Consider the following 14,518-nt stretch of genomic DNA (forward strand, 5'->3'; position numbering starts at 1 on the left):
GTAAATAATAAAAGCAGTTAAAAAATTCAGACATGGTTTCCTTGAGCCTGATTAGGAAAATTGCAATATTGTTTATGCCCCCCCCCTAGCACCGGTTAACCTTTTATTTCAATCCACAACAAAAAATAAAAAACATTGTCGTCAATGATCCCGAAAGATCAGAAAAAATATGTAACAACACTGAGATTTAAGTATTTACAAATACAATGTTTAAAAACAAGCCATGTATTGTTTTATTTAATAAAGGATGGATAAGTGAAAATAGAAACGATGATGATTTTATTGAATTAATTAACATAGTAATTTCTAGATATTCCAATATTGGTCATTTATTCGCAGTTTATATTTAAACAATCAAGATGCTTTGTAAAAAAAGACATTCGTCCTTCTTAAATCTCTTTAATGACAATAAATGACAGAAAATGTGAAACTTGTAAAATATGCTCATGTATATACAGATTTCTTTACCAAGCATTATGCTGTTAAATGAAAGGTAGGCTTAAAAAGCCAAAATACACAAGAATAAATATAGAAATTCACAATCTTCATCTATTGTTAATAAAAAATCAAATATGAATACTAGTTACATAAATAAGTAATAAAAGTCCCATGGGTACTTTTTGCCATGGGACAAACAATTGAATTTTACCTCAAAGTTCAAGCTTAAACTTTTATAATTATTATGAAAACAGTAAATTTCTCCACATAATGAAACGAGAATAGAAGGGGATGGGTTTGAGTAGGAGATTTTGCATAACTCATTTTCTTTCATAAACAGAATTTAATTAAAACAGGAAGTAGTTCTCTGTATCTATCCTACGTTATCTTTTTTTTTTTTTCAAAAATATAATACAAATGTATTAACAAACTATAGAGCATTTGAAAAACAAAACCTTAAATTGATCGGTTAGGAGAATTGCATCTTTATAACATGACTCGCTTAATATGACGTTATGACGAATAGTATTTTATATGCGAATATCTTCATGAATATGCATTATGCTAATTGTAGTTGTATGGAAAATTATGTTGATTAAAAATAGAAACATTGACCTTTTAAATATCGATGCAAAATGAAAGCTTATACAGTAAAGTGAAAGTATTTCATGTAGCATTTAGATAAATTTAAAAGAATTTGTATGATAACCGATGCATTTTAATTTATTATTCAGTTGACAAAAATTTGTTAAATTAAAAATATATGTTACTTTCTGGAATAAGCAGTATCCTATACAAAATAATGTTAATGAATTATCTTATATACCATTAAGTCCATGCAAAGACATTAATTATTATTATTATTATAATTATTATTATAATTATAATTATTATAATCATTATTATTATCATTATTATTATTATTATTACATCATCATCATCATCACCATCATTATCATTATTATTTATCATTATTAATCATTTTTATAAATTCATTTTTATAGACTTTCTATCATAATCATTATTATTTTATAAATTACATTATTATTAATATTATTATCATTATTATTATTTATTATTATTATTATTATATCATCATTATCATTATTATTTATCATTATTAATCATTTTTATAAATTCATTTTTATAGACTTTCTATCATAATCATTATTATTTTATAAATTACATTGTTATTAATATTATTATCATTATTATTATAATAATAATTATTATTATTATTATTCATTATTATTATCATTATTATTATTTTAAACATTTTATTACTATAATTATTATTTTTTCATTAGTATGATTATTGTCCTTCTAAGCTTCAGAAATAATTTATTAAACTTACTTTAAAAGCAACTAACTTGAAACGACTTTACTTGAAAATAAATCTGTAAGTAATTGTCAATGATTACATACTTAAATTACAAATTTACTCATTGACGTCAACTTTTAAATAGGGCACATAATATAGATGGATTTCAAAGATTCATTGTTTTTACTTAACTTTAATACATTTACCTCAGATTGTTTTTTAGTTAGGAAATATTGAATTTAAGGTAGAATCATGTAATTCAACGTAAGATCAATAGAAACTTGGTGATAACGAGACACAAAATGAGACCGATTCACTTCCCTCATTAACATAATATAGTGTTTTAAAGATATTATAGTAACGCACAATATCATATCAACACGTTTGCCGTGTGTGCGATTTTGACCATGTTTCTTTGAAACCAATACATACTCGTATGTGCGGTACCAAAGTAGTTTTGATGATAAATATTGATTATAATTTATTGATTTTGTGTTCAAACGATTACTTTGTTTGCATTGATGCGCGCAATGAATACAATCATGTAGTTAACTTGTAGTGTTGGAAGGTTTATGACTTATCTCCCTTTAGCCAATCTTCTTTGACTGAAATTGAAAGCGCGGTGTTTACTCCGCACGTGTTTGGTGTATCGGATAACCTCACCTTTGAGCACATATCTGCAAGTACATACTCATTAAAATAGTTCTTAATAGTTGTAAATGCACGTGGCATAATGAATTAAGCACCGAGAATTAATTAATGCATAGACGTTTTAACATCGATATGTTTAAAGTTCGTCTTTTTTCTTTAAATAATATTTTACAGGTTTCCCATTTTAAGTTCAATTAAAGCGTTTGGAATGTTCCTTTCAATTTTCATTAACTAATAGTAATAGTAAATAAAATATTGACCCGCTGTTTTTGTATTCAAAGATAATTTATTTTAATAGGACGTGTTCAAGGGAACGTTCGTACCAAGGAAAATTATACATTAGATGAATCGTGTAGATACAACAGTTATCTCAAAATCTGCCCACACTTCTAACACAATTGACCAAGGCTCTTGGTTCGTGCTATCAAATTTTATATCTGAAACTATACCCTATAGACCTGTTGTTTCACTATTGTTTTTTCGCTTGCAATTGCCAAGTGTTGGATAGAAATTCGCGTACCAAATGACGTGACCTCAGATAGTCCGATAAGTGTCCCGATGAATGGTCGAGATTAGTCGTTCAGATAAGATAACATCTAATCTAACGTCGCGATAAGCCCGAGCCGAACGCCCAATAGCATACTACCGCGCTAATTGCAGACGATAATATACCAATTTCGACTTCAGTGTAATATTGAACATTCAACTGTACGGTTCATGTTTTACTTTATAAACCGCAAAACCAGTGTGACATTATGTTTGGACTGATATTCGTATTAAATTATTGAACATTCGTATAAAATATTTTCAGTGATTGTTTTATTATTTTGGATTATAAATACGAAATTGGTTTTGTTTTTATTGGTAGTGCTATGGCGCATGTTACATCAGGGTCACTGCACATTGCGCAAGGGTCATCAATACAATACCGGGGAGTTTAAGTAAAAGAAAGGAGAGTGAAAAAGTGTGTCTAAAATGTCAAGAAGGAAACAATCTAATCCTAAGCCATTCAAAAGTAAGTGGATATAAGTTTTTTTACTGAAATATTAGATATAGAAAATATTTGTGATAAAATATTCTTGCAAACGGAACACCTCTTTGCGTTATCATGGTATTCTATCGCTCTGGAATTTCCGATGCATTATTGTCAACACATATATATGTATGTAATGAACTGTATTTTTCGTATATTTCTTTGCTAAATATTATTGTCACCATTTGTAAAATATCGTAAAATTGATTTAAACACATATGATATTAACCAATATGCCATTGGTTTAATTTGTTGTAAACCCATTTTCATATCTTTGTGATACATTTTGTTTAATTATTACTACATTCATTTTATTGCAGTTTTTTTTTTTAATTTAAATTTTGCAATATTGATATCGCATAATCAGAAACAAAGATAAATAAATTATTATCAAATTTACAATGATTTTACAAAATGTAAATACACAGTATAAACTGATCGTTGATTTAAACATATTCAAGATGTATTTGATTATGATTTTTTTCATATAAAAATTTGAGTATATTTCTGGGGTTTTATTTTTGTTTGGGTTTTAGTGAGTGAACGATATTGCCCTAGGTTGCTATGGGCATACAAACATGTTCACCTGGTTCCTGATAACGCTGTTACTTTAAGATAACAAACTAACTGTAGTGATAAGTGTGCTGTCCCATCTTCCTATCGACTTACGTTATCATTTATTTATCTTGTTCCATTTTTCCGTTATCATTTTGTCCCTTAAAAGGTAATTTATGTAAAAAGCTTTTTCTTCCTCAAGCTTGGGAGATATACACACCAAATATAACAAAATTGTATCGATAAACAGGTCATGTTTATATTTATTTTTATCATCGTTTTACAATACGAAACGCTTTCTAAACTTTGGCATATAAAATATACTATTTGATATATGTCATTTTCGCTATACTATTAATTAACAAAATTACAAATACAATACTTATGCAAGATAACCATAAACTACACTAATTATGGTGATTTAAGTGGTGATAATAATTTATGATTGTAATGATTTCAAAGAAACGGTGTATATTAATACACATTTATAATACATGTATAATTAATTGATATATTGCACTTATTTGTATCAAACATTTTGTTATAATGCAATGCAATATCTAAAGTTGTATTAAAACATATAATTGAATGAAGCTTAGTATGATTTATGTTCATGATTTGCATGAACGAGCAATCAATTAATCAATCAATCAAACAATCAGTAAATCAATCAATAATTGTCCATATATATGCCTTTATTAATATATTATTGAACAACTTATTTGATTAATCGCCCTGGACGACGTAATGACTATTGTTTTGTAAATAATTTGTTTACTAAGAAATGAACATTTATTATACATGGAAGTAGTCATGATATATCAGGAATGCTTCTCAATATATTTAATTTTTATCAGACAAAGTTGCGTGTGTGGAAAATTAAGATTTTCTGTCAATGATAATTTCCTGTATTTGACTATATAAATATTTATTTTCCTATATATTGAACTTATTCCATGATTCTTATATTGTATTTCTAATGAGAAAGATTGTGGTATTAAGCAGAATATTTTAATTCTCTTAATTTAACAAAATAAATTTGAAAAAATAAAGAAAAACAATATATCTTATGTTCATGGAACAAGTTCTTTATTTTTGAGTGTTTTTTTTTCTTCTTATTAACGAAAACGTTTCTTTATATCAGATTGTTTTTTCATTTTCTTTTTAACGAGAACGTTTTAATTTTTCATAACTCGTCATTTTTTAAACATTGACCTCCAAGGCATAATTCTATTTTTAACCTTTCTTCATTTACTTCTAATATGATTTTATTTTGTGATAATTTATGTGTTTTTATAGATTTTAATGAAATAAGCTGTACAATGGACTATATGCAGTAGCGCATTATAATTTGATTCCAGCGATATTGTTGACTAAAAATAATTAAAAATTCAGCATTACATTAGCATCGTTTATGTCGGATGGTAATTATATATAATTTTGCTAATTTATTCAACTGCATCACTAAACAAGACTAAATGTTCTTCATAAATAATGTATGCTGCATTTTCGCTTTTAAAAATATATACAAATATTTACGGCTTACACAAATCTAGACTGTAGCGTATTTTAACCGATTTCAAGTTTCTATCAGAAAACATTCGATTTCAATCCATTTTTATATAGATAATAGATATATGTTTTTTATATATTAAATTTCTGATAAGATTTGAACGATAGAGCAGATGGAGGTAAAGAGAGAGAAGTAGGTCTATGTAAAAGTTTTCACTGCCTTTATCTACATTATAGACAAGCATATTTTAAAGAAGTCATAAAAAGCCATCTCCATCCCTGAAACAACAAAAACCCACGATAAAGAAAAAGCAGAACAAATACGATTTTACGACCTATTTCGATCTGCGTTTACAGAATACGGACCTCGTTTTGGCTATCCATGGAGAGATATGGTTATCTCAATAATTGTCCATGATACTTAATTTTATGGTTGTCATATATCATATCTCTAGGCTTATCCTGGCCATAACGTCACTATCTACCAACCCTTATCCACAAATAATTTATAATCGCTAGTTTCTTATCCGCGGATAATTTAGACTGCAAGATAAAAACGTTTGCTAGTTTTATGGGTAAAGCTTTTGTTTGTGTTATCGTAAGAAACATGACTCTTAACGGACAAACCCATTTGATGGTAGACATCAAGTTTTAGAGAAAAAATGCATTGGTTTTACTGATGGGTGATGTTGATTCCACGAACGTTCGCCTGTCCGTCCGTCTGTCCTCTAACTATTTGATATTCTTGAAATTATACAATTTTATAATTTTCTGTTTTCCTAAATGTTTGGTATGGATTAATATTATTAGCATGTCGATATTTAATAAATTCAAAGACTACATTCAACGTACCATTTTTCATTGTTTAGCAATAATGATTGCATGGTTGCCAAAGTACTAAAATCAGTATAAATTATTATGATAAACTTTTACTATAACATTTTACTATAACATTCTTTCAAATTAGTTTACTTTCTACAATGAATGATTGCTATCTTTTCTTAAATACAATTCGTGGTCATTCCCCCTGCTTTACAATATATGATTCAAAAACATTCTTATTGTTTGTACTTATTTTAAATTCACACAAATGTGAACATGTGAATTTATATCAGATAATCAAAGTATTTCTAATAACTTTTAAACAGGTCCTACAAAAAAATGTGGAGGAGGGAAATATTTTATGCTTTGAATAAGCATTAGTAATGTTATTCTAGTATTATTGTAATATCCGAAGAAGGTGACAAAATATTCACATATTCATGAAAAGAGAAGATTGGGTTCGACGGTATCTGACATTATCGCCATATGCTATGTTGTATAGCTCTCTTATTTGGCAACATCGAGGAAAAAAAAAAAGAAAAAAAAAAGAACGTAACGTTGGAAAGGTTGACAATATATGGGGTGTATTTCGTAAAAGTGAAATCTCTATCAGGTCCCACATAACAAGTAACGTATTCTACAGGAATGTGACAGAATTTTATCATTTTATGTGGCCCTCAAGTTTATAGGTTTTCTTCAGTTTATCTTTGGTTATCTACCTCTAGTATTTACATAAGTGATAAGGCAAAAGTTTGGCCATCCGAGGTATGCTCTTGAAAGCGATATGAAATCTGACTGTCTTATCACACTTTGCATAAAAACTACATACACGGTCACATTTTAGATCAGGGGTCAACCGCTTTTGATGGTACCCTAGATACGAGCAATGAAAATCCTCCATGATTAGGTTAAATAATACGCCAAAAACTGGATAGAATATAAATTTAAGTCTGATAATTGCACTTATAGTAACATGATGAAATGCATATACTTTCCCAAAAGTAAAGTGAAAGCTGATAGTCTATGGGGTTCTTTTTCACTCTGTAAAGAAGAAAAAATGCATGAAATGTTTTGTTATCTATTTTGCTTATCAAATTCATAAATAACATTCCAATATAATATATCATTTTGACTTGATATTTTCATATACAAGGTTTCTTACTGTTGACAATTATTTATTGTACTTTTTGCACAATGTACTCATTAAAATAAGACCTGACCAAGTAAGATCAACATTCTTTACGATTTTTATAATGTTTGTGTTGTTTTCCATCTAAATGTCTATACAATGACACTGAATTCATTTTTTAATACTTGACCATATAATGTTTTGTATCCCCCTTTTTTGCTTCTCTTAAATTATTCCATCATTCCACCAAATCCACAATCATGTTTTACAGGTACTTATGATTTTTACCAAGTCAAGTAAACAAAAATGACACAATGAGGTGACAAACATGAATAAAAAGTACAATGAGGCTCAAACAGCAGTTAATTAAATAGATTAATAAGATAAGGTTATACTAACGAAAACTATAATAGTAAATATTATATACCGATATGGTTGTCATAGCAAAGGGGCAGAAAAAAAGACTGAGCATCGCTTTAGTCATTACTTCTATTTGCTGTCGCTTCTCTGCCTTCTTTTCTTTTATCCCCATTCATCTTCTTTTGTCTTATGTCAGTCAGATAAGTTAGATATGTTGCTGCAACAAAATCGACTTCAATCTATCTTTTGTCTCATATCGATTGACGTAGATAAGCGTATGTAAAAGATACATATTATAGTATCGACATTTGGGCTTTATCTATGCATGATATCTATAAGGAGGGACTTTTCTATTTTCCTTTTAATATGTTTTGTACTTTTTTTACAGAGATGTAATATGATATTTTACATTAACATATAATGAAACGAGGTATCGTGTGATTGTAGCTTTAAATATTTCCTCATATTTAAATGTATTGCTACAGTAAAGCATATATAATCTTTAAAAAAAACGTTTGATTAAAAACAACTTTGATTTCCAAAAAATGGTTTAATCATTCTGTAAGAAGTTTCTCTAAAATATTCATCTTTTGTTTGCATTAAAGAAATCAATTTGTTTTTGTCTTTTAACAGATTATCCCGAATTTAATTTTCAAAAACATAAAAGACAACTTGATGATCTTAAATTAATTTTACAAATACTAGTAAATTAATTGATTCTCATTTCTGTTAGTAATCGAGGCTTGAACTTTGAACTTTTGGGTCCATTTTCAATGTAATCAATAAATAAAATGAAACTTAACTTACAAAACGGCGTTATGATTTGTTCATGTTTAGTTTGTATTATTATTTAATTAAGTATTTTAAAACAAGGTGTTGTCATGAAAGGAAAATGTATTAATTCAATTTAATCATTTACAAATAAGTTTGGACGGATATATCTGTTAATGATCAATTCAATTTGGGTCTGTTAGGTTAAGCTGCTTTCTTGTTGACAAATGCCTATCTAGAAGTTTTGTTTACTCACTACTAACAGAAATGGTATTCAACAGAAATGATATTCAACGGCGTTCAAGAAGTGACAAAGGGTATGAATAATTAATATATAGATGACAGTAATAGTTGTTTTATTATTATATTACTATACTGAAATATCTGATACTAGAGTATATGTAACCTGTACGTAAATCAAATTAAGTAAAAATTCTTTCATATTGCCATCGAAGCAGCCATATTTATAAACACTCGAGTGAAACATTTATCAATTAAGATAACCAAATATGACCCCGAAATCTGGCTTTGTAGCATGTTTTATTTTGTTACGATTTTTTTGTCATCTTTATATAAATATATATCTATTTTCGTAAACAAGTTCATGACGTAATCTGTCGTCCCAATCTTCGTCAATTAGTAATCGCGACAGACATGACATCCTCTCAAGATATGTGCTATCTCTCCGCAGATTTTCAACCCTATCACATCAATTGATAGCCACCCTGATAAGTAAATGGGCCACAAGTGAAAATACCTAAAACTCCTTATATAGAAACAACAACCCAAACAAAACCACAGATAACAACACATTTGCAGTGGGCTAAAATCTTTGCAAGCTAATCTGGATAATGATAAGATAAGACGCCTCCTTGACAATGGAAGGAACCAATGAAAATGTCCGTTATTTTGGGTAGCTAGATAATATAGGCGCCACGTAAGATTATCTATTTTGTGGGTATCACTCTATTTTCAGTTTTAGTTATTTTGAACATCTTTAATTAATTTACATTAAAAGGTAATTAAAAAGTACTTTTATTAATTGATATTAAAGAAAACAAAATGATACGCGTTACATTAAAATGCAAAATCATAAAGATTCCACCATTTTTTTTTTGGTTATTCTAAATCGCAAAATTATATGTGCGTAATGTGTATAAATCATTTGTTATAATTGTGGGTATTTTCGTTACAAATTCGACATAATAATAGTGACATTAAACATATTACATTACAGCCAGAATCACCCATAGAAAAACAAATTAAAGCAATGTTAACAATGTTAGAATAAATGAGAGAAAAAAGAGGTTTTAAAACCCCCTTGAAATATATCGCCATTTAACGCAACACTAAATACTTTCTTAGTGTGATTTACAAAGCGAGAAACGTGAGATATTTCGCTTTATATCTAATGATATTTTACGAATGATTTTCGGGTATTTTAATACACAAAGAAAGAAAAATCTGATTTCACACATAAATATAAAATCCGATATCGTACGAAATCGTAAAATATTAGAATTAAAAATGTATGTATGTATGTATGTATGTATGTATGTATGTATGTATGTATGTATGTATGTATGTATGTATGTATGTATGTATGTATGTATGTATGTGATGTATGTATGTATGTATGTATGTATGTATGTATGTATGTATGTATGTATGTATGTATGTATGTATGTATGTATGTATGTATGTATGTATGTATGTATGTATGTATGTATGTATGTATGTATGTATGTATGTATGTATGTATGTATGTATGTATGTATGTATGTATGTATGTATATATGTAAGTATGTCTGTATGTATGTATATATGTATGTATGTATGTATGTATGTATGTATGTATGTATGTATGTATGTATGTATGTATGTATGTATGTATGTATGTATGTATGTATGTATGTATGTATGTATGTATGTATGTCTTTTAATATAGTGACATGTGTACATGTAAAAACAATAACATTAATAACATATTAATATAACCACCCGACCAAGTGGGATGTATGTACATTATATGGTTCTGCAGAATGTGCTCTCGCATGGTATGTAACCACAACCGCAATCTATAAAAACATACATACATACATGTATTAATTTGTGTGTTTTTTTTACAAACACAAATAATCAGTGTTATAAGCTAAAGATATACATATTGTATATTGAGTAAGTACATATAATTTTTCCTGACATTTATTTTAGGAAAGTTATGCGACTTACAAACACACGATATTTCACACATACTATTTTGTATGGTAGATTTTCGCAACGATGCTTTCATTAAAGTGGTAATCAGATAAGCCTGGTGATATTGCAAAAAGAAAACCAAATTAGGAGAAATACATTTTATCTGTCAGGAGTTTTGGCGACATCTCTATATCTCTACTTTATCTTAATCTTAATATTACTGCTTTCACTCCTTTTAAACTTCAAACAAAATGTTTTCAAAATTTCATACGAGCTTCCAACATATTTTTTTACAGATAGTATCTATGAAATAGACCAGTTATTTTCATTTTAGGCAAAATATTGCACGTACATGGCACGTGGTGTGAAAATTACACAAAGATTGATCCATCGTGCAATTAGTCGAAACAGTTACATTAATCAGATCTGATGTAATAGTTAAAAATCCTGATGGTGCCGCAGAAATTGCGTCTAGACCGACTTGTGGCAGGATACTTAGAGGACGCCATTTTATTACTTTCACTTAGTATGGTTAACTATTTGTTCTTATCGGCACCTCCCTGACCTGTGTCATCTTGGTGGGATTATGGCGAGTTGTTGAAATCACCTGCTAGGACTCGCAATAAACCCTGTCATGTTTAAAGCCAGAAACCGTCAAAGATGCTGCTCTCACGATCTTCTGATATCCATCCATTTGCGTTGCTAGGGACTCCATCGCTTAAATAAATGACACGAGGTCGTTTTGCCAGCACAAAGGTGATTGACTAAGATATAATCATGACATTGCGTAACGATATAATATGATTTTCTTTATGAAAAAAAAATCAGATCATTTGCTCACTCGATTTTTCTAGAATTATAATTCTTATTGTGAAAAACTGACTCACGACACACAAGTGAAAAGCGTCGCAACGCTATTCACTCGAAACGGGCTAAGAATATTATAAAAGTACAATTTCAAAATATTTCTGGATATGTTTCTCAATCATCTTTTGCAATTTTTTTCTGTGCCCCGGTCGATCAATGTAAGAAATTTAAATTATATATTTTAGGCTTTTAAGCCTCAGTGGAGTTCCTTTAAGGGGAGGTGGTCGTTACCATCATCAACTCTATGTTATTTAAGTTATACAATACGTTCATCACAAGACCAACGATCCCTTTAAATGGCAAAAAGTTGTATCTACGTGAAGGTCACTTATCAAATATATATACATTTGTCTTATTTGAGTAGCTACGTAAACTTGATGGATCTCCTCACGTTTATGTTTTTTATCTTTCTTCGTAATCTATATTTTTTGAGATGACGGATCTTATGTATCCACTATCTTGTCCAAAATCATAACAACTTAAGTTACATATCATTGATAATTTACTACCGTTTGCATTTTGTCAAGTACGATGTATAACGATGTATATCCTGCTATGGAAAGGATTTTCTAGCTGCACAACGAGGATGCACTTTAATACACCTACATGCTGAATCTTGTAACATTTCTTGCAATGTCATTCCGATTTTGAGCAACAGATTTCTCACGATTTGTCACTGTCAATTGTCTATGATAAGTTTATCTTTAAGCGCGAAAAGGATTGTGATACTAGTCTACTGATACCAAAGATTCGGTAAATATCGACCAATATCGGTAAATATCGAATAATCCCGGTAAATATTGACTTATATCGCTAAATATCGACCAATATCGGTAAATACACACTAATATCGGTAAATACCTATTTATATCGGGAAATAGCGGTAAAAATGTAAAATATTGACTAATATCGATAAATATCGACTAATATCGATAAATATCGCCTAAGTTATCGATAAATGTCGATAAGTATCGGTAGATGTGATCAAAGTGAGAGAATGTTTTCCGATCACATGGTGATTCGTATTCAGGTTTTCCTTAATACTTAGATATGTTAGCCAACAGGACACGGTCTGATCTGATTGTACGGACGTGCATGATTACGTGGCTATCTATGTCATTGGACTATTTCCTTTTTCGTCAGCGTTTCAAGTGTCAAAACTCAATAGATTATGCATAGATAGTAGCGTACCCGGTTATGGTTATGATTTAATCAAATTAATCGCATCCATTCTCCAGCGTTTAGAAGAAAACTAAGAAGGGGCTATAACTATGATTTGATTTTACACAATCAATTATGATAAGCATGAATGTCAAAAAAGCATAATCGTTTTATTTGTGCAACTGCTGATGAACGGGTGTTTTTCTATGGGGGTGTATTTATCGGTGAGCATATGATAAAACAATAAAAGTACCTATTGACTTGATAACTCGATGTGCATAAATTACACTGACAGCATTCGCATGATCTCTGAATAATAGAATATCAACACTATGTAACATATTTTAGATAACTTTAAACAACATAAACACAAATCAAACCAGAAGATCTAGCGCGATTGGATCAGTAGGAAATCTACACAAAGAACATGTCCATTTATTTTTGCTGATATACACTTTCTAAATGATCATATCATGACATCGAATAACAGAATGTCTTCTATTATCAATTTATGTATCACTAAGGCATGTTTCCATTCCATCGACTCGATGTGCCTATCTTGTTTTATATCTCTTCATTTCCCCCTTGCAAAAACATGATAAGCGAAAATACAATTTTTATCTAGAGAATGGGGAATAATCAGAGAGTTTATTGATGTATTTATCGAGATCACAACGGATCCCAAGTCTGAACTCTTGAAGGTTCCCGCCGTCGTCGTGATCTAACCGAGCGTTTTAATGGTAAATATTCTTTAAAAGATAAGCGGAATCAGTTAAGATCTCACCATGCGTTTATTGTTGGCAAACTGCTGGATGATGTTTAGTTGATTGAAGGTCTCGTAGTATCAACTTGCTGCAAGTTTGATGTTCATACCCCCGCCGTGAATATCGTGCAAAACGTTATAGCTGCATAAATAACGTTTCACGTTTTTCACGTGTATTTCATGCAGAGATTTTCAGACGCTGCAAAAAATAGACAAGTTACATAACTCTGCAATAATGAAAATGTTCCGTAAGTGGAATAGACACTACATAAACGAGAAAAAAGTTGCAAAGCTCTGTCAATGTAAAATTTACTCCAAGTGAAATATACAATAGTGAAAATTTTTGAAACAGTCAAATTTTTATCTAAAACGAATAAGGCAATATTTATGACACTTTAGGATGCCGAACTTTAACTTGGAACACTACCCCTTACGTTGTAATAGCGCACTTGTGAGACATCCTTAAATGGACCTTTTTGGGGAGGATAGTTGTCAGTAGGGGCGGGAAGGGGGCAGGACCATAGTTTGGGCGGAGATGGGCACAGGGGAAAAAGGCCTCAAGGCACATAAAGGATATTAAATAAACAAAAGAGCTTTTTTCATTATCTGCTATGTTAACATTGTATTGGTTCTGGGAATTAATGTATTTTTTTCCGAATTACAATGAATATGGACGTTGTCGGCTTATCATTGCACGCAACTGCATTTAGACTTACCGCACAACGGTGAGCGTGAAAGTCGTGCAGGAAATAAAGATAACATACCATGTCGGAGGTGTTTGAAATGTTTTTCGTTCTCTCGTGCGGACTAGAATTTGTCGATTATCCTTTATTGGAACAGCAGTATTATAAATTATTATAACATTAAAAGATGACATAACTTGATGGAATAATTCTTAGTAGTGTCTGGAGGTCGATCTAGATTTGATTGTGTGAA

General features: G+C 29.7%; 1 protein-coding gene across 2 annotated transcripts in view; it reads left to right on the forward strand.

The window, feature by feature from the left end:
• The first annotated feature begins 3,042 nt into the window (after positions 1-3,042).
• LOC132741896 (zinc finger protein 91-like) overlaps positions 3,043-14,518 on the forward strand; it is a 62,246-nt gene continuing 50,770 nt past the window's right edge. Inside the window, exon 1 of one of the 2 annotated variants that reach the window (XM_060730165.1) lies at positions 3,043-3,425. In XM_060730165.1, the coding sequence (XP_060586148.1) occupies positions 3,386-3,425 (40 nt within the window). In that variant the 5' untranslated portion in view covers positions 3,043-3,385. Of the gene's footprint in view, positions 3,426-3,468; positions 3,573-14,518 lie in introns of those variants that run through there. The other variant, XM_060730167.1, reaches the window with a different exon arrangement.

This window comes from Ruditapes philippinarum, unplaced genomic scaffold (assembly GCF_026571515.1).
Source record: "Ruditapes philippinarum isolate M1 unplaced genomic scaffold, ASM2657151v2 ctg1339_1_1_1_1, whole genome shotgun sequence".
NCBI lineage: Eukaryota > Metazoa > Mollusca > Bivalvia > Venerida > Veneridae > Ruditapes > Ruditapes philippinarum.